The sequence below is a fragment of the Pyrgilauda ruficollis genome, unplaced genomic scaffold (genome assembly GCF_017590135.1).
Source record: "Pyrgilauda ruficollis isolate IOZ18807 unplaced genomic scaffold, ASM1759013v1 scaffold10, whole genome shotgun sequence".
Classification (NCBI taxonomy): Eukaryota; Metazoa; Chordata; class Aves; order Passeriformes; family Passeridae; genus Pyrgilauda; species Pyrgilauda ruficollis.
Window position 1 is genome coordinate 2,610,636 of NW_024508101.1, and position 23,477 is coordinate 2,634,112.

Genomic DNA, 23,477 nt, shown 5'->3' on the forward strand with positions numbered 1-23,477 from the left:
GGAGCTCAGAACCAGCAGCAAAGAGAGAGCTCAGCCCCACACTCACAGCGGGAAACCTTGAGCGTCATCGGCATCTTCTGCACGATGGTCCTGAGCCTGGGGAAGGCTGCAAAGCAGCAGTAGTCACTCCTGCTGTCGCTCTCCTCCACGTTGGCAAAGTAGAGATCTCCCTTCAGGCTCATGGAGACCCTTTCATCCTGTGGGATGTGCTGCAAATCTGGCAAGGAAAAGTAATTGTGACGTGGTGTGGGAATCGGAAAACCAGAAACTTGCACAGACACTGAAGTGGAAAAACAGAAACTTCCAAAGGTACTGAAGGGTTTGATCTGCAGCCTTGAGAGAAGCTTGGATTGATGTAAAAATACAATACACAGACATTAAGCAGAAAAATCATAAACTTACGTTTCTATAGACGCAGGTGAGAATATCCCTTAAGTGATAAACTGCACTGACAAGATGGTGAAGGGTTTATAATGCAGGGGTGTGGTTGTATGGAGTAACTAAGAGTTTAGGAGTTACAATATTAAATCTCATATTTAATGAGATGCTGTGCCAATGCACTCAACAATTTAACTTTGGGTCATGTCAAACCAGATCTCCACCCTCCATTTTTTAATTTTGTTCTTCAGTATCCAGATATTTTTCCCAAGCACTTGCACCATTACAATTCCTGCCCATGACAAATCTGCAATGAAGCTGCTCTGCAAGACAAATGCTTTGAGGACCCTTGTATGAATTGTGCAAAAACCATTTACTCACCAATATTCATCCAGTAGATATGCAAAGGGGGGATGCCTTTTGGTGGGTTGCAGTGCAGAATCACAGAATCTCCATGCTCCACATCCAGAGGCTCAATTTTTTCTTTGGGGAATTTTGGTACACCTGTACAAAAAAGCAAAGAAGTTCCTCTATTATTGGTACCTTTTGAAATTTTGCCTTTTGCTTTCCCCTTGACAGAGTTTTAATAAAATGTTTACCTTTACATCATCCTTTGCATTCTCTACCTTTAATACTGATTTTAATTTACATGGAGGCACAGAGCAACGATGAGTTTTACTCAGAGTAGGAAATCTGCATTCTGGGACAGTTACAATAGGAATCTTTACATTCACAAAGTTCTTGGAGCATCCTATCCAAAGCCAGGCACTGAATGGGGATGTTTAACACTTGTTTGTGATGTCCTGTGCTTTGCTCTGGCTTTACTTTAACACAATTCTTTTCAAACACTTTCTTTAGCTCCTTTGTGCTGTCTGGAAGGGACCACTCAAGGCCAAAGGGTCCCTAAGGACAAGCCTGGCACGAAGGGCTGTGCACTGGTGGGGCCCCAGCTGGAACTCTGCCCAGCCTCTGCTCCAGGGCAGCCTGCACAAGGCATCACCAGGAGATCAGAAACCAGCCTGGGAGTGTGGAACATTCTGGGAAGCCTTGGATAAAACATGGTTCCTAAGGACCCAATACCAGTCTCTCAGGTGAGGACAGACACCAGGCTCGTGCCTTGAGCTGTCCCAGCTCTCCTCCATCTCCAGGATCAGAGGAAGGCTGCTGTGAAGCCTCCTCAGGCCTGGAAGCTCAGCCTGGATTCCTGCAGGGGTGCAAGGACAGGCTTGGCACAAAGCTCACAGGGCTGTACCAGGGCTGCTCTAGCTGGGTTTAAACACAGGTTAAATGGTTCATGGATCAATGTTTCACCACCCACAGCACCTGATGCCAGCATTTTGTTCAAAGCCTGGCACACCTGGGCAAATTTGGATGCCCAAAATGCCTCTGGAGCTGATGTGGAAAATGGGGAGCAGAACTGGTCTGGAGCCCACCCCAGACCAAAGGAGGCTCAGCTTGGACATGATCCCAGAGAAAGCAGCCTGCAAGATGGAACCACCCCTTGAAGGAACTGAGCTAAGGCAGTTTCAGGGCTGACGTCGCCTCCTGCTTTCATTTCAGGCAAGTTCAAACTGGCCAAAGTTTCACTTCAGACCAGCATCAACCAGCAAAATGAGCAGCTTAATTAAATTAAATGAAACAGCAAAGGATGGAGAAGGTCCTGGCTGTGCAGTCAAAGTGGCACAGCCAGCATCACCACCCTGTCACAACAGGGAGCTCTGAGAGCAGCTCCACATCTTGACACATCAGTGGTCCAGCAGGGAACCTGCAACATCCCAGTGCAGGAGGCAGAGGAAGGGAGAGGGGGAGAAATGCAGGGACAGGACTCTGAGGACATTTCACACATCTAAGGATTAGTAAACATGAAAAGAAGCAATCACTCCAGCGCTGACTGCCTGAATGCAGGCTCTGCAGAGATTTTATCTCCAGGAGGATTATTAATAGGTTAGGAATTCTTAGGAGAGGCAAAATGCAGCTAATGAGCATCACCCACTCTGTAGGTGAAATTTCAGGTGAAAAAAAAAAGAGATGCATATTCATATCCAGTACCTTCAGTAACCTGCACTCTTCAAGCCCTGGGAAATACATCTGCTGACTGCAGAGGTGGAATATTTTCCAGCAGGAAAAAGCCAATTTTTTGATCTAAAGCTTATTTATTCCCCAAAGCACGTCACTCCCAACAAAACTTGAAATAAGCTGGATCAGAGAAGGATAAAGGGATTTCTGACCAAACCAATGAGATCAGCAAATGGACTAATACGGGATCACTTATTTAGGACATTGGAACCCCTTGTTCAAACCCATTTTTTGCCTCATTTAGCAGAACTAAATCTGGGTTTCTGATATCCCAGCTGGGTGCCATAACCACTGGGCTTCTCAGTGAATTTCTGTGGCCAGTAATTACAGAATTATACAGAAATTTAGTGAGTCCCACCAGGAGACAGTGACAAGTCACAGTCCCGGTGTCATTAGCTGGCAGCACAGCCATTCATCTCCAGTGGGGCCCAGATGTTGGCAGCTGGACTTCACTGGGGGAAGCAACAATTTGACCCCAAATGTCCTCCACCTCCAACAAGTACTTGCACCACAGGTCCTTCCATGCTGTTTTTTTTTTTTTGCTTAGTTCACCATGAAAAGCATTGAAAAACTTCAATTTTCATCCTCATAATGATAAATTTCAATGTTTACTCCTTGAAGCTTTGCAAGAAATGAAAACTCATGACAAATTCCTGAGCCAAACCCTCTGACAAGCATAATTTTATTGCTGGGGTTCCACTGGTCTCAAAGACTAGAAAAATATACCTGCTTCTGAATTCAGATTTATTCAAAATAAAAAGCTTCTGTCACATTAGACTTTGCCTTTTGCTCATCGATCTTCAGGATGTCTATGCAGGCAATATTTTGGATATTTTTGGAGGGCTCCTATCTTCTAATTAGAGGATATTCCAGGATTTGTGGCCAATCACAGGAAGTATCATAGCTGAGTTCAACTCCACAGCACAAAAACCACAAAATAAATTGTGCTATGGAAGGGTTTGGTATGGTACAGAGTTCTCAGTGCGGCACATGGCCACTGAAAAATCCAGCTGATGGCTCTGCAGTGATAGCACTGCCACTGCTCCATCAATATTCCATGGAATCCCCACCCAGGGATGTGACGAGAGGGGACAGAGGATCCAGCACAGCTCTGGGTGTTGCTTCCCACATCCCCACAGCACAGGGGAGAACAGAGGGATTTAGTGATTCTGAAAAAGCCCCAGGAGGGCTCTCACCACACACAAATCATGGGGTGTGAGTGGAACAGCCACGGGGAAGACTGAAACCTGCACTCCCAACTCCAGCTATGGAGAATGCCCCAAAATCCCACCGTGACACCTCTTCAAATACTCCTGGGAAAGGCCTTGCTGACCAAGGGTTTTTTCCTGACAAGGCTGCACTCAAAAACCAGAACTGAAGTGCTCTGACAGTGTGTGAACCATGGAAACAGAAGATTATCAGTGGCCAGAGTCATCTGTGCAAGAAGCCAGGGTCTGTTTAATCCCTGGGGTGACTCAAAGTTCAGTGACTGAGCTGTGCTTGAGACCAGGCTGAAGCACCAAATTTGGGGGAGCTGGGAAAAAAATCCTGATTCTCTCTGTATCCCTTCAGAAAATGCAGTTTCTCAACCTGAAGCAAACAGGAGACAGTGCTAAAAAGGCTAAATTTGAGTTTAGCAGAAATAGAGATTCAGAAATACATCAAGCAGAGCTGGGAACTCCAGTCCCCAACATTGCTCCAGATTTACTCAGGGATCCATTTAGGACACCTTGTCCTACAGCTCAGTTTTTGTCCTACTGCTGATGGCACTGACTTCACACTAAAACTGTGTCAATTATGGCAATTTATTCCAGTTTATGTGAGAATGGAGCCCATTCCATTAGGTATTTTACATGTTTTGGGGTGAAGTGTTGAGAAATGGAGCAAAGCAAAAGCATTTCTCCAGGTAACTTGTCCTTGACATCCCTGTGTCTTGTTTCTACCAACATCAGGTGTAAAATGGGAGTGAATTCAGGATGATAAATCAGCAATTAGCAAGTACATTGTGAAATTATTGTAGAAAAGCATCACTGTAACTCAGGTCTGGTTTTATAACCTTCCCTGTGGATTCTACTGAAGATATCCTGGGATAAAGGAGAATTTAACCTGATCCATCATGGATAGTTTCATATTTTTCCTTGCAAGTAAACCCTTAAATGATGTAAAAGTGAGGCAAAGCAGAAATAGTCCAGAACTTTCTATAATCTCGAAATTTCCAGCTCCTTAGACAGTTAAATTAGTATCTAATTATGATTTTTCATACAGATCTGTATCTTGTACAGCAAACAGCTCAACATTTTAAAGAATCTGAACCATGACTTGCAGTCCCTGATGTTGAGCTGCACTGAGTGAAGCTTGGGAAGTTTCCAGGGCTCATCTCCGTGCCTCAATTGATATTCTGATCCATGGAGCAGGAGCAGTAGTTAAATCTGTAATTTCCACTGCAGCCTTTGAACTGTTTATGAGATACGACCCTGCTTGTTTATGGATTTTTTAATTGTTGCCTTAAATTGAAAAAGTTAGCAAAGCCTGCCTGTCAGGAAGAGCGTGGCTGGGAGTCCACTTGCTCCTGAAGGTGTGGAATGGAATCAGTGACAGCTTTTTTCTGTGTAAATCTCTGTTATCTTTTCCAAAATGATGGCCACAGGCAAGAATCAGAGCCAGCCTAATGATTTAGGTGGCCACAGGGGAAGGTCACTGGCTTAGGAGGCAAGAGGGTTAAATTTTATCCCCATCACCTGCAAAGTCTCAGTGAATTTCTCTCTTTTGTTTTCTCTTCCATAAAAGCTACACCAAAGCCTTCACAAAACTGAGACCTCCTCCTTCAGTATCAGCTCAGTATCTTGTACTGATTTCAGGATATTCACACCTGAGTGAATATTAACTCAGGTCTGGTTTCTTTGGGAATTCTTGCACTAACATCACATCAGAGCACAGCCTGCCACGGGACAATTTTACATTCAGCCAATATTTCCATCCTCAGGTCTCTGGTCTTTTGGAGCAGCAGCTTTAGAAATACCAAGCATAAATCTTGACTCAGTCTGCCGTGAAGAGTCTTTTACAGCACAGTTAATTAAAGAAGTTTAAACTGTACTTCTTCTCCTTCCTCTGGCATTGGGCCTGCTCACTAATTCAAGCAGCAGATTCCCGAAATGCTGGAGGAGGGGAGCTGAAGTCTGTGTTCTCACCATTTAAATTCATTTTCATGCTGAATGTATCTTGTAACAATCTGGCCTTTGTTAGTGCTGCAAACACATTGAGATCCTCAGAGCCCATTCTTCCCCCTCTCCTTAATGTCATCCTACATAGGGGAGGTGGGGTATTTTCATTATGTAGGTGAGATTTAATGATCATTTCTGCTGACATTTCTATTGCTTCCCTGAAATGACTACTGTGAGTAAACATTCTTTTGTTCTCCTTTTCAGCAGCAGCCTTACAGACTCAGTATTCTGCTTCTGCAGTGGAAATGTAATTTATGAAAGAAACTGCCCTGCTCTGCCTGGCTGGGGTTTTCTTCCCTTCCCTGGCACGGTGACTCTGCCAAGGAGCTTTACATCTGACTTGAATACAGCTGGCACAGCTCTGCCACCTCTGCATCATTATCATGAATGCAGGGAGTGATCTCACATGTACCAGTCTGTGCTCCAAAACCTGGGGGTGAATAGAGGTGATTTATCCCCAGCCCCTCCCTGGCAGGTTCTGATTTACAGCAGATCTGTGCACCAGCAGCTCTTTCACTGGGGTACAGTTGTAGAGCACTTTAGAAAATCAAAGGTGCCTTCTACTCCTCTCTGAATCCTGATTTCATTTGCAGCTTTTACATTGCACCAGTAAATGAGAGACCTGATGGCAGAAGAGTTCTAATGTGCTTCAATGGCAAATGTGCTTCAAAAGATGTGTGAGTTGGGTAAATCCCTCTAATATATTATCTGTACTACGTATTTTTTTTGCTGGGTTTAGGAATTTGCATTTATTAGTTCTCAAATTCCTCTTGCTTTTGATAACGACCATGTTTATAACCTCTCCATACATTTGTTGCCATCCACTCCCAATATATTTAATATCGACTTAAGCTACTCTAGACTGTTCTTCATTAAAAGCAAAAAAGTCTCCTCTCTGAATACAGATTCAATAATCCCAAATACAGACATCAACTCCTTGTTTTCCATGTTTTTTAGTTCAGTAGCAATGGAACATCAGAATATTCTGCTGCTGGAGGTACAAACATGACACTGAGCACTTTAACTCCCCTCAAATGTAATGAGTTTGAGATATTTTGCTTAAGAGAAGTTGTATTAACCCCACTGCCCTGGCCAGACTCCAAAGTGAAAAGCTTTGTCTGAAGTTTAACTGCATCACTCTCCTGTCTCTGCCTGGAACTCCAGCTGCCATCAGCTGCCCATCCTACCCTGTCAACAGTTCAATAAACCTCAACAGTTCAATAAACCTCAACTTACTGTCCTAAAGCTTCCTGCAACTCTCCTCTGCTCTGGAAAGCTCTTCCCTAAAACAGCTGCGAGGTGGTGGAGACTAAACCACAGAGCAACACCTGAATCCTGCTAACTCCTCACCCAACACCCAGCTCTGGCATCAGGGATTACTGTGGCACATTGCAACATAAAGTAGATTTCCCAAGGAAAAAGAAATCCATAAAGCTGGATGGAAGGAAAATAAAACGTGTTTTTCATGAGGAGCACTCATAAAATACATTTACATGGCATCCTCAGCAGCTCTCTCCCAGGAACTGGATGGAAGGAAAATAAAACGTGTTTTTCATGAGGAGCACTCATAAAATACATTTACATGGCATCCTCAGCAGCTCCCTCCCAGGAACCCTCCCAGCCCTTGCAATGTCTTGGTTTCAATGTGCCCACAGCACCACGACTCTCCCAGCCCTGGCTATGCCTGGAATGCTTCTCAGGATTATTTCGTATGCTGAAGACAGGACAAAAATGTTTATTCATGTATCTCATAGCCCATTTCATCTGCACTGATCTGTCAAAAGCAGTTTTTGTACAAAAGCAGCCACCTCCTGTCACTGTGGGGCTGAGAAGGCTGTGGATGCATCCCCTGCCACATGGATTCCACCTGAGCATGGAGCTGTCAGATAGCTGAGAACAAAATACTGCAGGAGCTTGGAAATGCAGGATCTCATCTGAAAAAATCCACTGCACTGCTGCTTTTCTCCATCTCTGCCACTGAACTGCATTGTAAGACCTGCTTCAGGTTCTCACCCAGTTCCATCCTGAAGCTGGGGGAGTTTCTTGTCCTTTCTACTCCCTCTGGGAAGATTCTGCTTCTGCTTTTCCTCTTCTAATTTCATATGTTTCAGTCCTGAATTTCAAACCAAAATATGTGCTCACATTCCAAGCTACAGGTGATTAAATGGATTGGTGCAAACCAGCTGTTTCAGCTTTGGGACACAGTTGGATGCTGAACCTGGCTGGGCTGGGTTAAGGGTTGGATTCTGATTTTAAGAGCTGTTTGCCAACCTTAATAATTCTTTGATTCTATCTATAAATTTCATTCCACTTCTGCAAACCTGGTCCTTAATCCCTCATTTTCTTCTCTGCCCTTCCTCCATGCTAACAGCAGAAGCACAAATTTCTAGGATCAGTAATTTTCCCTGTTTTATTTTTAAGCTTGTTTTCCATTCCGCTCCAGGGCTTTTTTCTTCTCCCCATCAGTATTTATCCCAAACCCTGAATGCTGCTGACATCAGATTAATGAACTCACAGCTGATCAAATCACTTCCCCTGGAGTTTTCAAACATTTGCATCCGTTGCTATTTTGCAGTAATAACCTGTGGGAGTTGATAGTTCAGTGGTCTGAAATCCTGCATCCAGATTTGGTTTCTGTCCTCAAAACCAGGAATTAAATTAAATTATTCCAAGAAGAAAATACCATTGTTTTCTTTGAATGTTCACTGAATAACAAACAAGTCATGTTTTGCCATTCACCACCTTAGTGAGCAGTTCTTTCCCGTTTATTTTGAGGAAAGACAGCTCTCATCTCCATAATAAAAGTAATAATTACAAATTCAAACCAAAAATAAAGCCCTTACTTGGAACAATCAGCTCAATTTCCTCTGACATGGCAGTTCCCAGCACGTTGGATGCAAAGCAGCGATATTTCCCTTGGAAATTGTTGATGATTCCCCGGTTTTGGATCACAAAAGTTCCAGAGTTGTTAGATGTGACTATCCTGGGGTCAGATGATAAATCAAATGGTTTTCCATCCTTAGTCCAGTTAAAGCTGAAAAAGAAAAGAAAAGTTACAGAGGGCAGGCCCCAGGAGAGCCTGGGGTGATTCCATTGAGGTTCTCCTTGCCATAGATCCATTTGTAGTTGTGATGATGCTGGGGGGCAGATTTTGATAAATGCTCTTCCCGTACTTGCAATTCTCAGATGGATTGAAATTTGCCTAAACTGATTCAAAATCAGACAGCTGGAAATTGCAGTAACATCAGTTTAGTGGCACATGTACCTTTCTTTTTAATTAACAACAAAACAAAATTGGTTTTGCACTTCAGTGTTCTTGGAAAAACTGCCTTGCTCCAGGATGGAGGGATGATGGGATCCTTGCTCCAGGATGGAGGGATGATGGGATCCTTGCTCCAGGATGGAGGGAATATGAGATCCCTGCTCTAGGATGGAGGGCATATGGGATCCCCTCTCCTAACAGGCACTACCACATCATTTAAATATACCAGGAAACTTTTCACTGATGCACTGACAAACAGTGGAACAAAGGGAATTTGTTATCGTGCTGCAAATCCCCATTCAGAGCTGAATTAAAAATTACCAAATCATCTTGATCTAAATAAAAGAATGCCTTTTAAAGTTTAAATTGTATTGCAAAGAATGAAGAAGGGAAGGATTAAAGAGAAAAAATTATTCAAACCAGCTATTAATTTAGCCCAAACACCATTCAGTGGGGAAAGCTCAGGAGGAGTTTTTACTGTGTTATTATTACACTCTTGCTAATCACATTTTCATTAAAAATCTTTCTCTTTTCCACACTAGTGTAAAATGCACAGAGTTCATCTTTGGATATTTATTTGAATAACTCCTTCAGTGTCTATCTGTACCATCACCATGGCCCTGCTTATGTTAGGTGCAGACAAGGTATCTGATAAAATGCAAATTGGTGTTTGAATACACAGTTTATGTGTTTGGGATTTTTAGGGTTGCTGTGGAAGAGACAGAGGAACAGCTGGGCCCCTCTGATTACCATGACACAGCCCATCTTTTGCAGCACAACCCAGACAAGATTTTTTTTAAAACCAGTGGGTGAATTTGGCACGTGCCAGAGAAATGAAACATCCCCCAGCAAGGAAAACCGTGTTGATACCTATTCACAGGGTATGGGGAAGTGATGGAGCAACAAAAGCTGAATGGCCTGAATGAAAAAAATGAACCTTAACCCTGCTGAGGATGATGAGCAGGTTTTTGTGCAGCAGCTCCTGACAGACACAACAATGTTTGGCAAAGGTTAAAAGCAAACTCAGCTTCTGTTTGCTTCTCCAAGCAGTACTCACGTGGGCTGCGGGTTTCCTCTGGCTTCACATTTAATGGTGAAGTCCTCATCAAAGGGGTAGGCAACCTGGGTGTGGGATTGCTCTGTGATTGTTGGAAGCTGGGAAACTGAACACAAAGAGGAATGGGGTTAAAACAGCGTTCCAGCCCAACTGGGCTCCCCTTGAGTGGAGCGGGACAATGGCAGGATTGCATTATTCCTGCAGAAAGTGAGCCTTGCCTTGGGAAAAGGATGATCATCACCTCCCTGGCATGGACATTACCCTCTGGTCACTGTCACTGCCTTCATGGCCAAAGAAAGGCCTGGCAGAGGGACAGAGCCCACCCTGATTCCCCTCCAAACCCACCCGGGGCAGAGGGGAGCTGGGACCACGCCAGAGCCCGAGCCAAAGCACGGTGCTGTGGCCTGGCAAATTTATTCATAGGTGAAGTCAGAAACTGGATTTAACCCAGACACAGATGCACACACATGAAATAGCAAACTGCTGCCTCCATCCTGGATAAAATTGCCAGAAAAGCCATGGCCTGCAAGGCTGGTTTAATATCTGCCCCAGGGTGCAGCTACATGGCCACGCACCGAGGCTGCACGAACTTCTGTATTTTTTCTGAGGGAATTAAAGTGTTGCAAAAGCCTGTCTAACAGAGGAAGGAAAATGTTCCCTGCAGTGGAGCTGGGATAATAGGATAACCCCATTGTTATAAACAGGCAGGAAGAGAATTAAAATGCTCTTTATGTGCTGCTTTAAGCGCAGGGAGCTCAAAGCTGGAGTGAAACGCGGTGTCTTGATATAACATGGTCTCAAAGCTGAACACTTCCAAGCCCACCAGCTCCACTGATCAGAAATAACTTTTTATTATAATATAAAATGCTTCATTACAGCTAATTAAGGGTTAGGTGGTTCCCTGGGGTAGGTTCATAAAAGCAGTGGATGCCCAGAGAGTTTGTCCTGTTGCTTTACAGTCACAGCTCCACTTTGGCTTTATTAAAACACAAGGAGCCACTGCAGTTACTTCCTTAAAAAAAAAAAAAAACCAAAAACCTCTACTTCCCAATGCAAATTTGGATAGTTTTACAAAAATATCCTATAAACCTGCTTGGTTGGCTTCCTCTTTGCAGCCAGGGCTATTGGCAGGCTGCAGAGTGCTAAGAGCTCATGGCAGAGCCACAGGATGCCCTGAAACTGGTCCATATCCTACTCTGAGACCCTGAAAAGAGCCTAAATTTATTATTTCTTAGGTTTATTTATTTATTTTTCTCCATCACAATTCATAATATTATTGAGTTTTGCTTTTTTGGTTGGTTTGGGGTTTTTTTGCAACCAAAACACCAAAGCAAAATGCAGTTTTCAACCCTCCTGGTCCATTTATGTCTGAAAAATGCAAAGCTGGGGAGGTCTGGGCTGTACTCCAGGCAGAGGGGTCCTCTGGCTTTCCCTGGATTGTTCCCTGTGAGCCTCATCCCATATTTTACACATGTCCTGGAAGCTCATGATCCATGTAAAACAAGCAGTTTGAATTCATCCCAGCCGGTGAGGGATGCAGGAGCTGCTCCCTGGGGCAGGGCATGGAGTGTGAAATCCTCCTCCAGGGACCAACACTGGCCCTGAGACATCCACCTGCTCCTTCCCCAGGCTGGAATGGCAGCTTGCACAACAAGGAAGGAAGGATTTATGCACATCAAAGAAGCTTCAGGGGGATTCAGAGCCAAAATGAGGAATTGAAGGACAAACCCAAACCCTCGGAGCTAAGCGCTGTGTTGGATGGCAAACACCAAATAAATGTTATTAGACAACTTTACTGCTCCATTTAAGCAGGCCCAAACAGGACAGCTTAGTTTTTGATCAGACCTGAATTTCCCAAAGGCCACATTGTGGCGAGATTAAATTCCAAATGGAACACAACTGGAAAGGAGGATTTAGTATTTTTCCTTCAGGGATAGCTGCAAAGGAATACCAAACAAAACAGCAAAGTGCACAGCAAATAGCTACAACTCACCTGATAATGGTATTTCAATAGCTGCTGCCAAACTCAATACAAAGAAAAACAGGCATATGGTGATGCCTTTTGTGCTTAATAGCATCTCCATCACTCTTCTGTAAACAAGGAGTCCAAACAGAATGAGAGATACCTTATGCTTCCGCTCACTGTCACTTCAAATCAGGCACAGGGATGTGAGAGTGGGAGTCTGGTGAGGAGAACAAACAGCAATATTAGCCTGCAATATCAACCAGGGTCTGACACAGTTATAAAATTAAAGCAATGCTTCAGGTTGGCTGCTAAATTGCACTAAATGGTCCATTTTCCTCTTGCCCCATCCCCTGGCTTCAGGAACAACCTCTATTTAAATTCTAACAAAAAACACATGCACAAAAGTACAGCTATATTATAGCACAAAAGTATAATTTTTTTTTTTTTTTTTGCTGTTTGGCAATTTAAAGTAGGGATGGTTTAGAATGTGGTGTATTTGTAATCATTCCAGTTCATAAATTTTTCTAATGAGAGTTATGTAAGTTGGAAAGTAATGTAACAGATCTAATGAGAGAAATTTGGTACACTAATGACCTTGTTCATAAATCTCATCTGTCTTTTATCTTTCATTTATGCTCAAAGAAGGACACTATCTCATTTAGTTCATTACTAGGAGGTAGAACATGAAACCTTTGCTTTTCCCTCCCAGTCCCAGAACTACTCTCTGTGGGTTTTACACATTCCATTGGACATCCTTAGGTTCTGAATTACGAGGTAAAAATGTTGCGTAGCTGCAAAAAGGAGACAGGTCCAGCTCTAACAAGCATTAAAGTGAAATTCACAGAGAAGATAAGGAGAGAATTCTGATTCAGATGAAAAATCAGGAAGAAATCCTTCCCTGTGGGGGTGGGCAAGCCCTGGCACAGGGTGCCCAGAGCAGCTGTGGCTGCCCCTGGATCCCTGGCAGTGCCCAACGCCAGGTTGGACAGGGCTTGGAGCAGTCTGGGATGGTGGAAGATGTCCCTGCCATGGGACAAGATGATTTTTAAGGCTCCTTCCAACCCAAAGCACTCTGTGATTCTGCAAAAGTGGGTGCACGGAGGGTTCCAGTCACCAACTTCATCCACGGTCCCCGAGTGAATTATTAACCAGCACGAGCTGTGTTTACCTGCACACCCTCTCACAGTGCTAAGGGACATCACTCCCAGAAGAATTTAGACCTCAGTTGACAGGATAACTGTGTAAGAACAATTCTGAAGACAAGGCCACTGTGTAGCAGCCATGGACCCACCGGGCAGGCCAGGCCTGGCCAGCCCTGCTCCACGGGCACAGCTCACCAGGGCAACCCCCTGCCAAGCTGAGCTGCCTCACACACAGCTCCTGTATCTTTGCACATCCCAGCCCGTTAATCCAGGGATCAGAAAAGCAATCCCGGGATCACAGGAGCAGTTGGCATGTGGGGACAGCAGGAGGTGGCACTGTGGATGGCCGTGCTTGCCCAGCACAGCTGGAGCAGAGGCAGAGCTCAGCCGCACAGCCACATCCTCAGTCCACGGGGGTTTTCTCCTCATGGCTGCTTTTCCCTGCAAACAGAGATTCTTTTTTTTTCCCTCAGCACATTCCCTCTCACATCAACTCCAAGATGAGCACAGCTTGTGCTGTGGCTCTCCCTCCTGGACGAGTTCTGTTCACACCAGCCCACAGAAACTTCCTGGAAGTTCAGATCTGTGAGACCAAAATCCCCGGCTGAGGGTCACAATTGGCCAACGAGGGGCAAGCGACAGACACCATAATCACATAAGCCTCATTTGGTTAGAAATGAGGCTAAAAACCAGATGTCTTTTAAGTATCTTAGGCCTGGAGTATTTGCTGATGGAAGAAGCTGACTAATCTGCTTAGTACCCTGCTCTGCAGAAGGGCACTGGAGGGGACAGGGACAGGGGACAGGCTCAGCTGGCACCCCCAGGCTATCCTGGGTGTAAATCAGCCAGAATCAGGCAACACCAGCAGTTCTGTTTGTGGCAGATATTCCCTCAGTTTGAGTTGTCCTGGCTCTGACCTTTGAGCAGTGGAGCTTTCTAAAGCTCAGCCTGCCCAAACTTGGGCTGTGTGACAGCGCAGGGAACACACAGGACACGCAGCAGCCCCAGCCAGGAGCCACCTGATGGCTGCTGTCACTGCAGGATGGGGCTCTTCCCCTCCTCACCTGCTCCTGGCACACGCTCAGCCCTAGATCTGTGTCATGGCAGTAAAACAGATGCTCTGACAGAAAACCCTCTGGATGCAGAATTACAGTTTAGGCTCATAAAAACCCGAGCAGCCTCGCTGCCTGCAGATGGCACGTTGGTGGCAGCGAGAGCCTCCTCTCTCCCATCTGCTGACAGCTCTGGGGACAGGAGCAGGCAGGTCAGGATGGCAGCCAGAGGCAGGGGAGCTGGGATTACAGGAGGTGTGCAGCTTGCTAAGGTCACAGCAAGTTTCGTTTTAGATGAGTGTCACAAAGCATTGTATAAACTCAGATTAAATCCAAGAAAACAAAAAAAAAAAACAAAACAAAACAAGAGCACAGCTCAATTCCTTAACCAAACCAATTAGCTCACACCTTATTTTTTTTTCCTTATTTTTTTTAAATGAAGTGCCACAGCAGAGCAGCAACGTTCCAAGTAAGCAGGATATCCTTCATCATGTGGCACAGCCCGACTTGCCTCTGCAGGCTGCTGTAATTAGTCGGCCTGTCTAGCACCTCACTCCTGTTCCCTGGCTTGAATACTAATGCTGGGGGCTGACAGCAGCAGCATTTGGAAGCAGGCAGCACAGGAGGACCAGCAGGGATGGACTTGTGCACACCCAGCAGGTAACTCCACTTGGGAACATCCCTGCAGCTGCCTTGGAACTCAGCTGGTTTATTGGGAGGGAATTCCACCAGGTGCACTCCTGGGGTGATGGGAATCAAACAAGAGGCTCTTTGCAGAGATATTTACCTTGTGACAACCTCCCACCACGATAAGCCTCGTGCTCCTATGGCTGTTATCCCTGGAGGAGTAGCAGAGGCTGTGACAGTGATTCTGGAATGCCAACACCCCACACACACCTCCCCTGATGTGCCCCACTCCCTGCTCCCTGCTCTGAGCACTGCTGGTGCTCAGCAGGCAGCCAGGTGAGGCTCATCCTCCCTGCAGAGACCTGGGCCAAGCTCTTCACCTTTTTAAGGTGACATTTAGGCAGGGCTGCCAAGCTTTGGGTGTTTAGGATGTCTGTCACGCCTTTGGCTGTCCCAGCAAGCCTCAGGTGAAACTGCAAAGATCCTGATTAAATCCCCAACCTTCCCTCTCACCTCCAGTCCCAAAACACCCCGAGCCCCTTCCTTAATGAGCAATATCCCCCAAATATTGCAGTATCCATCCTGCCCATCCATCCTGCCTTCAGACACAGCCACACACCCAAACTCCAGGCAGCACAATCTCTCACTCCAACGATGATTAAACTCCAAACCCAAACTTCTCAACGTGTGCCAGCTCCCAGCAAATGAACAATTTCACTGCCTAAGTAATTTGGAGAAATGACTGAGGGAGCTGTGCAGGCACTTGGCAGCCATGGGTAGGTTTTGGTCTCACTGGTGCCAAAGAACAGCTCTGTCCTTGGGGCAGGACGGTGCCAGGGACCCAGCTGCAAAATCCTGACCTTGGGAAAAGCATCAGCCCTGCTCTCTGAGCTGGGTCAGGCCCTGAGTCCTGCTTTTCACAGAATTACAGGATGGTTTGGGGTGGAAGGGACCTTAAAAATGACTCAGTGCCACCCCTGCCATGGCAAGGACACCTCCCACTGTCCCAGGCTGCTCCCAGCCCCAGTGTCCAACCTGGCCTTGGACACTGCCAGGGATCCAGGGGCAGCCACAGCTGCTCTGGGCACCCTGTGCCAGGGCCTCGGCACCCTCACAGGGAAGGATTCCTTCCCAATATCCCATCCATCCCTGCCCTCTGGCATTGGGAAGCCATTCCTGTGTCCTGTCCCTCCATGTCCTTGTCCAAAATCCCTCTTCCTGCAGGTACTGGTAAAATTGATAAGGTCTCCCCCAAGCCTTCTCTTCTCCTTTTCCCCAGGAATTCCACATCCTCCTTTGCTCTCAGGTGGACTAACTGCAGCACCACTTGCACCAGGGATGGGGCACCAGATTACCCAGGAAAACCTTTCTTCTGCACCACAAATGAGCACGGATTGCTGCAACAAATGCTACATTTGCAACCCCTCCTCTGCCTTCTTCTTCCCCCTCCTCTTCTTTCTGACTTTCTATTTGCTTTTCTCTGCCTCAGGCTTAAGTCAAGTAATTTGAATTCACTGCAAATACTTATCTGTAGTTCCTTACCTGCAATTCATTATTTACTGTGCTGTTCAGTTAATAGTAAATACTGATTGCTCTAAGGACAGCTCATTTGTTTGTTTAATGAGCTGCCTTTAAGTTACACTGAGCAAATCTTTCAAACTATCAGTATTTCCAAGGAGCAATGGAGTTCCAGATTCTTTTATTACATCCCCTTGCTTCCAGAAGGATGCCATAAAAATATTGGACAACCAAACAAGAAAAAAAGATTAAATTTCCATTTATCTCATCAACCTAGTGAACAATTCTCCCTACATGTAATTACTGCATTAAAATTGCTCATAAATAGTAGCAGGATGACAGCCAAAATTCCCAGATTACTGCTCTACCGCTTCCAAGAGAAATTACAGTGTACTACGAAATATGGCATCAACCTCAGCTCTTTGGTTCCCTCTTCAAATATTCCTTGTTTAAGTCCTGTACACACAAATCTTGAGGAAATTAATGGATCCCCACAGCTTAACACTGGTGCATCCCCTGGCTAAGCTTTTCATTAGCTAGAACCAAGTTTAATTTCTCAGTGACATGGATGTTACAGGACTGGTAAATATTTGTGATTAGAAATTACAGCCTCCCGCGTGGCCTCAGTTATGGAACAACAGGAAAAAAATCTGGGGGGAAAAGATATTGCTTTCTGGTAGGAAGAAATAAAAGTTCGGTTGTTTAATGATTCCACATGGAATTTTTAATTGTTAGAGCAGGACTGGTAAATATTTGTGATTAGAAATTACAGCCTCCCGCGTGGCCTCAGTTATGGAACAACAGGAAAAAAATCTGGGGGGAAAAGATATTGCTTTCTGGTAGGAAGAAATAAAAATTTGGTTGTTTAATGATTCTACATGGAATTTTTAATTGTTAGAACCCTAGATACTGAGAATTTTAAACTTTCTGTATAGAAAAACACAGACCCTCAAGAAAACACTACATTTAACCTGAAGCTGTAGAGAAGACTTCCAAAATTAAATAATAAAACTAAGATTATAAGTCTATAGTTTAAATAGAAGTGTGCAATATCACATAACAGAAAACAAAGTTTTAAAATATAATAATAGATATAAAACTAAAATAGAAGTTTTAAAACAATAACTAGTCCTTCTTTACCTTCTTCTTCATAAGTTTAAGAAGTATTTTATAATTAAACAAAAAAGCCCACATTACGAGACATAAATAATTAGTTATTAAGTTAAAGGTAAAAATAAGTGTCATTTCTTAATTAAATAGTTTTTGCTTAAAAATACATACATAATAAATACATAATACATAATAAATACATACATACATAATAAATAAATACAAAAACCGTTTTATCACTTGTGAATAAAATACCGTAAAACTCACAACTTATAAAACTGCAATATAAATAAGAAATAATAAACATCTGAGTCCAAACACAAAATACCATCTCAAGAATTTTCAATGCCAACCCTAACCCAAAAAAAACCCAAAACAACAACAACAAAAAAACCAACCAAACAAACAAACAAAAAAAAAAGGGAAGAAAAAGGAAAAAAAAATCAGGGGCTCCACTGCAAAGCCTTCCAGCAAGTGGAGCATGGAAAATTCACCAGGAAAGGAAAGGAAATGTGCTCCAAACGTGCTCCAAAGGGTTCCCAGAGCAGCTCCCAGCAGAGGGATGCAGCCCTGGGATCCAGCAGGGAGCTCACAGCAGGAATCCATCACCTGGGAGCTTTTCCACACCTCACAGAGCTCCCTGCTTCACCAGTTAGCTGGGAAAGGTGGAGATTTCTGCTGCATTTCTGCTGTAAATGCTGCTCCAGTGCCAGTTTTTATGCAGCTATAGATCTTTTTTTCCCCCTGAAAACCCCCCGATGTGCAGAGTCACTCAGGGGTTTGGAAAAGAGAGAGAATATTCATAAGGACCCCATTTTAGTTCAGGTGTCAATGTCACCCATTGCTTTTCCCCTAAAAGCTTTTTGACATCCCAGTGTCAGTGCCAGGGAGAGGATAACCTTCACTTGACTCTTCCCCAGTCACCTATTTTGGGATGTTTTCAGTTCTTAAAAAAGCAGCCCATGCATATGCTGGAGGTGATTAAAATAATCACCCAAATCAGAAAGCTGCTCTTCCTTCCATGGCAAAGTATTTCCAAACCCACTGCAGCACACAACAGGCACAGAGATATTTTTGGTTTAGATGCAATTCCACTCTCAGGAGGTTTAGTGAGAAAAGTCCATGCATTATTTATCTTACCAAGGACTTCATAAACATTATCGGACAGCACATCTAAAGGAAAAGTTTTCAGTCTAGTTACACAACTTCAGCATTATTTCACAAAATTTATGTGTTTCAACTGTGATTGCAACTATTGTGCCTTCCCAATTTTGTAATCCACCAGTTTCCAAACCAAAAAAACACTCTAAAAATGGAATAAATATAATCAACAAAGAAATACATACGCAAGGCTGTAGCACAATGCAGCAGTAAAACATTCAATTCAATAAAGAACACAATATAATTAATTTCCCTGGGCCGAAGTTTTAAGGAATAAACAAGGAATTTGGGAGGCCAGCTTGCCAGGTCCTGGCTGTCTGGGAGAGCAGGTCAGCCTTGGGCTGGGCAGGGTGACAGATGGTGCTGTCCCCTGGCTGCACTGATGCTGTGCAAACTCAATTTCTGGTGTCTCTGCTGGAGATCTGCCTTGAGCTGAGGGGAAGCAAGAGGTGTATGAGCATCTTGGAATCCAAAGGTGTGACCCCAGGAAAAGGCAGCCAGCACCAGCTCTCCATTCCCACAAACACTGCCTTATCTGCTCCCAGCTGTTCCCAACAAAATCCTGAAGTGCAATCCCCTCCAGTCTCATCAGATCACACCTTATGCTCTGAATGGTTTAAAGGAGCATAAATGATTTCTCCTGGTCATATCTCTGCCCACATAATGGCCCAGCACCTGGGAGAGCTGATTTAATTGGTTTTGTCCATCTGGCAGCTGAAGCACTGAGCACAAGGACCACATTTCTTAGAGCTTTGCATGGCTTTTACACACACACACAGGGATGGAAAGATGAGGAAATGGGGTTTGGAACCTGCAAAGACACTCAGGAGCTCAGCCATGCCAGCCCCATCAGACCTGCTGGACCCTCAAAATGCCTCTGAACAGCACTTGCAATAAGGACTTCCAAGAAAACCCAGAGTGGAAATCAATACCTGCTTTAACCCCTTCATGGCCCAAGGAATAAATGTGAGCTGTGGGTGGGCTGTTGCTGATGATGGCCACCTCGTTAAACTTTAGTGATGACATTACTGACATGGCACTTCCCAGTAAACTGAAATAACCACATGGTCACTCCTTCCAGCAGGAGCACACAAACCTGCACCAAATTCTGCCCTGATGGAAGTTCTTAAATATCTGAGTAAACACCAACATCTGTATCGATCTGAGGAGAACAGCTGGGTCATGGGACACAGGTGACCCCACAGTGGCTCAGAGGGAGAACAGAAATCCTCTGTCCTCCTGCAGCTGTCTGGGCACTTTCTGAGCTGTATCTGCTCTTTAATACTGACAGGTCTTTCCTCCGTAAGTTTAAGTACCTTTTTATTTTAATTAATTGCTTCCCTGCCCATCCTCACTGGACACAAAACTGCTCCTTCTCCAGTTCCTTTTTGGGCTGGGTTAACCGGGCAGCAGCTCTGAGCACTGGGCCACCTATGACAGACAAGTTTAGGTCACTAGACACAATTTTTTCCCGAGTGGGAATTAATCCATATTTTTACATACTCCTTTAATCCTTCTTCCAGTTCTACTGTGGCACCAACCTCTCTTTCAGGGGAAAATCTGGATTTAATGTAGTGTACTCGAGGTGGATGCACCACATCCTGCAGCACAAATTGCTTGTGGAGATGTTGTGCAGACTTCTGAGAAACCCACAAGTATTTAATTAGCAAGTTCCTAAGGTATTTAGAGTGGAATTAAAAGCACCATGCTGAAATTTTAGACTGTATTCCTTCACTGCACTATAAAGTGTACTTTGCATAATTCCTGTACAAGCCACCATAAAATAAGGGTCTGGCTTTGCATACGCACATTTACAGATGTAAGAGCAGCCTAATCCCCCCACGTGTGTCTGGTTTATCCCCTCCACCTGAAGCCCTGGCCACACATAATTCCTTTTTTAACCAATGAAAACACATAAATTATTCCAGCACGAGGAGATAACTCTGTAGCAGAGGAATGCCATGACCTACAAACACACAGTGACCATCACCCTCCCTGCTGGTCACAAACCAGCCCAGATCTGAGCTTTGCAGACACACCTGAAAGCACAGCCTGCTAAAAATTCAACTGTTGTCTGAGGCTTTTGCCATTCTGCATTTTCCTTGAGATGCTACATCTCCTAAACGAGTTTAGCACATTTCTGGCTGAAACTAGTTTTATATTAATTGAGATTTTCAACAGCCATTAGCATTTCAGCTCATAGGTCAAGCATGAAGCAGAAAGCAAAGGACAGCAGCAGGTGGGGTGGGTGATGGGGATGAGGCTGTGGCAGCCAGGCACAAAGGGAAGAGAAGGAAAAGAAATAAAAGCAGGCTGCAGTTTGTGCTCAGATGAGACTGCCAGTGACAGCCTCTGCCAAGAGAGGTAATGCAAATTCCCCAAAATTTCAACACCAATTTGCAAAGGTGCCTGCTTCTTTTGTACTCTCATCCTGCCTCTTTCAAAACACATAGTAATAGGAAAATCATGAGCTTTCTCCATTAATACAAACAAACATGAGTTCTAGTAAAGCAATACTTCCTTGAAGCAGCCCTGCCTCACCTGGAAAGGCTCTCCTGGAACCCAGCACATGCCCCAGCCAGTCTGAGCCATGCCAGCTCCTGCCTGGAGCACAGCCCTGGCACACACAGAGCCAGGAGAGCTCCACTGACTGGGAAACGTGGGCAGGGATGTGCCAGGCAGAGCTCTGGCAGGCCTGGGGCTAATGAGATTGTTCAGTCAGCAGAAAGCTCAGGGAGAAGAGCACAAAACTCACTCCAAAGGCACAGCCAAGGGCTCCCGGGGATTCTGCCACGGGAGGAACCCTGCATCCTCTCAGGTGGCAAAGGAGGGGGAAATTTACACACCCAGCCCCTGATGGGCTCCAGTCCAGGCACAGGAACCATCCCAGAGCCAGGAAAATCACCTGACAGTGGCAGAAACCACTGAGGGCTCCACTTGGTGATTCTCACAGGGTGGGTTTGTGCTTGCTGGAGAGCTCCCTGTGCTGGTAACGAGGTAACAACATGAACAGGTGGAAAGGGGTTTAATTGAAAATAAATTACCGCTGTAGCAGAAAACAGCTATTATTCCCCACTCAATCCATTAAGGATCATCTTTGCCTGCTGCAACCAAGGCAGGTGAAGTCACTCAGATGTACAACACTGGCAGATATCAAAACCCCTAAATCTGAGCTCCCTGCTCCATCTGTGCCAGGAAAAATACACACTCACAGAGCTTCTCTGCCTCAGGGACTCAGGAGATGCTCAGTGTATTCCCAAAACCTCGAGAGAAAAATCCTGGAGGGCTTCACACAAAAAAAATCTTAAACCCCAAGAAAAACTGAACCCAAAAGTGCAGCAAATCCCCTCTCTCAGTTTTACCCTGCATCTCAGCACAATGGCAGTGAAAGTCACTGGGACACTGCGTGTTCCTAATTTAAATTGCAGCCAGTGACTCGTGACCAGGGAGAGTTTCACAGCAGGCAGGCTCTGTACTCTCTGCCTGCCTCTGATTCTCCTCCTTCTGTGTAATAACAGAGATTAGCTCTTTCAGCTTCCTGGAGGATCTCCCCACACTTGCTTCTCCTGATAAGTCAAGGCTATTAAGCTTCCAACATTTTCTACATTGCCAGAGATACAAGGGATTACTTAGGAAAAAGAAAAATTGAGTGCAATTCAGTGATTTCCCAGACACTGCATGGGAGTGTTTGAGGGTATGAGTGAAACACCATCCTCATCTCTCTGAAATCCTCATCTGCCTGTGTGGACAGCCACAGCATCTCTCACTTTGGGAATCTTGGTGTGATTCTACAAGAGGATCCAGTGGGACTCACAGTCTGCCAAGGCACCACAGGAACTGATTTATGGCAATAATTGTGGGATTTGGCCCAGTTTGTGCATTAGGAATCTGAGTAGCAGAGTAAACAGGATGGCATTAGAGGTTCATGGATAATTCTGCGCTTCCTACTTTCCCTGTTTTCACCTGGAATCTCCAACCATTTCCTTTCACCATGAAGAACTTCACAGCTCAACAAAACCCCCAACAAGGCTAAATACAAACACACACCCAGCAGCCCAGCCCACCAGGGGAGACACTCTTGGTTCACCTGCCTTTTTTAGGAGCTTGTTTTTACAGACTCATGAGGAAGATGGGACAAATTTTTCTCAGGATCTCCAGGGTAGAAGGAGCTCAGAATCATACCAGGAGTGCCTGAGACATTCTCCTAAGTAGCATAATGCTGCCATTTATCTGGTCATCATTCTGTTCCTACAGCTTCTGCTAATGGAATTGTTTTTTGGCAAAGCTTTCAGAGAAATCAAGTTGTTGATAAGGCGAGGATTATTTCTGAGCACAGCAGCAATTTTCTGCACTTGCTCTGGTAGTTTTACCATTGTAAGGGAAAGCATCATTCAAAACACTCCAAACCCCAATGATTTTCTAGCTGCAACAGTTGCTTTTCTCCATTAACACCTTTTTTTTTTTTTTCTGAGGCACTAAATCAAAACATCCATCAAGCACACTGAAGACAGCTGGCTGACAATATATTGAATATATCCACTGTAGCTGTGAAAGAAAGGGAAGAGACTCTGTAATTCTGCTTCTCTTTCCTCGGGACCCACATTCATCATCCCTTTCAGCATGGCAGGGTGCAGAGCAGCAGCTGTCAGTACCTTCAGGTGATCACAGGAGATGTTTCATCGGGCACATCACAAGCCCAGGGTGTATTTTAAGGCACAGTTGATCTTTAGAGGTACAATTTGACTCCAGCTAGGTGGCTGAGCAGAAAACAATGAGGAAGCAACACAGGCAGCAAAACACACTCTTCAAACAGCCTGAAAGCCTTGGAAAAACAGGATTGCTTGGAAAAATATGATTTACCTGTTTACCCAGTACCTGGGGAAAATGTTTTGAAGGAAATTGAGCAA

General features: G+C 44.7%; 1 protein-coding gene across 1 annotated transcript in view; it reads right to left on the bottom strand.

The window, feature by feature from the left end:
* The window catches only part of CHL1 (cell adhesion molecule L1 like), a 120,861-nt gene that overhangs the window by 39,295 nt on the left and 58,089 nt on the right, over positions 1 to 23,477 (bottom strand). Inside the window, exons 4-8 of the mRNA XM_041464458.1 lie at positions 11,988 to 12,177; positions 9,995 to 10,100; positions 8,519 to 8,709; positions 760 to 882; positions 47 to 217 (exon numbers count right to left, since the gene is read on the bottom strand). Of these exons, the coding sequence (XP_041320392.1) occupies positions 47 to 217; positions 760 to 882; positions 8,519 to 8,709; positions 9,995 to 10,100; positions 11,988 to 12,078 (682 nt within the window). The 5' untranslated portion in view covers positions 12,079 to 12,177. The remainder of the gene's footprint in view (positions 1 to 46; positions 218 to 759; positions 883 to 8,518; positions 8,710 to 9,994; positions 10,101 to 11,987; positions 12,178 to 23,477) is intronic.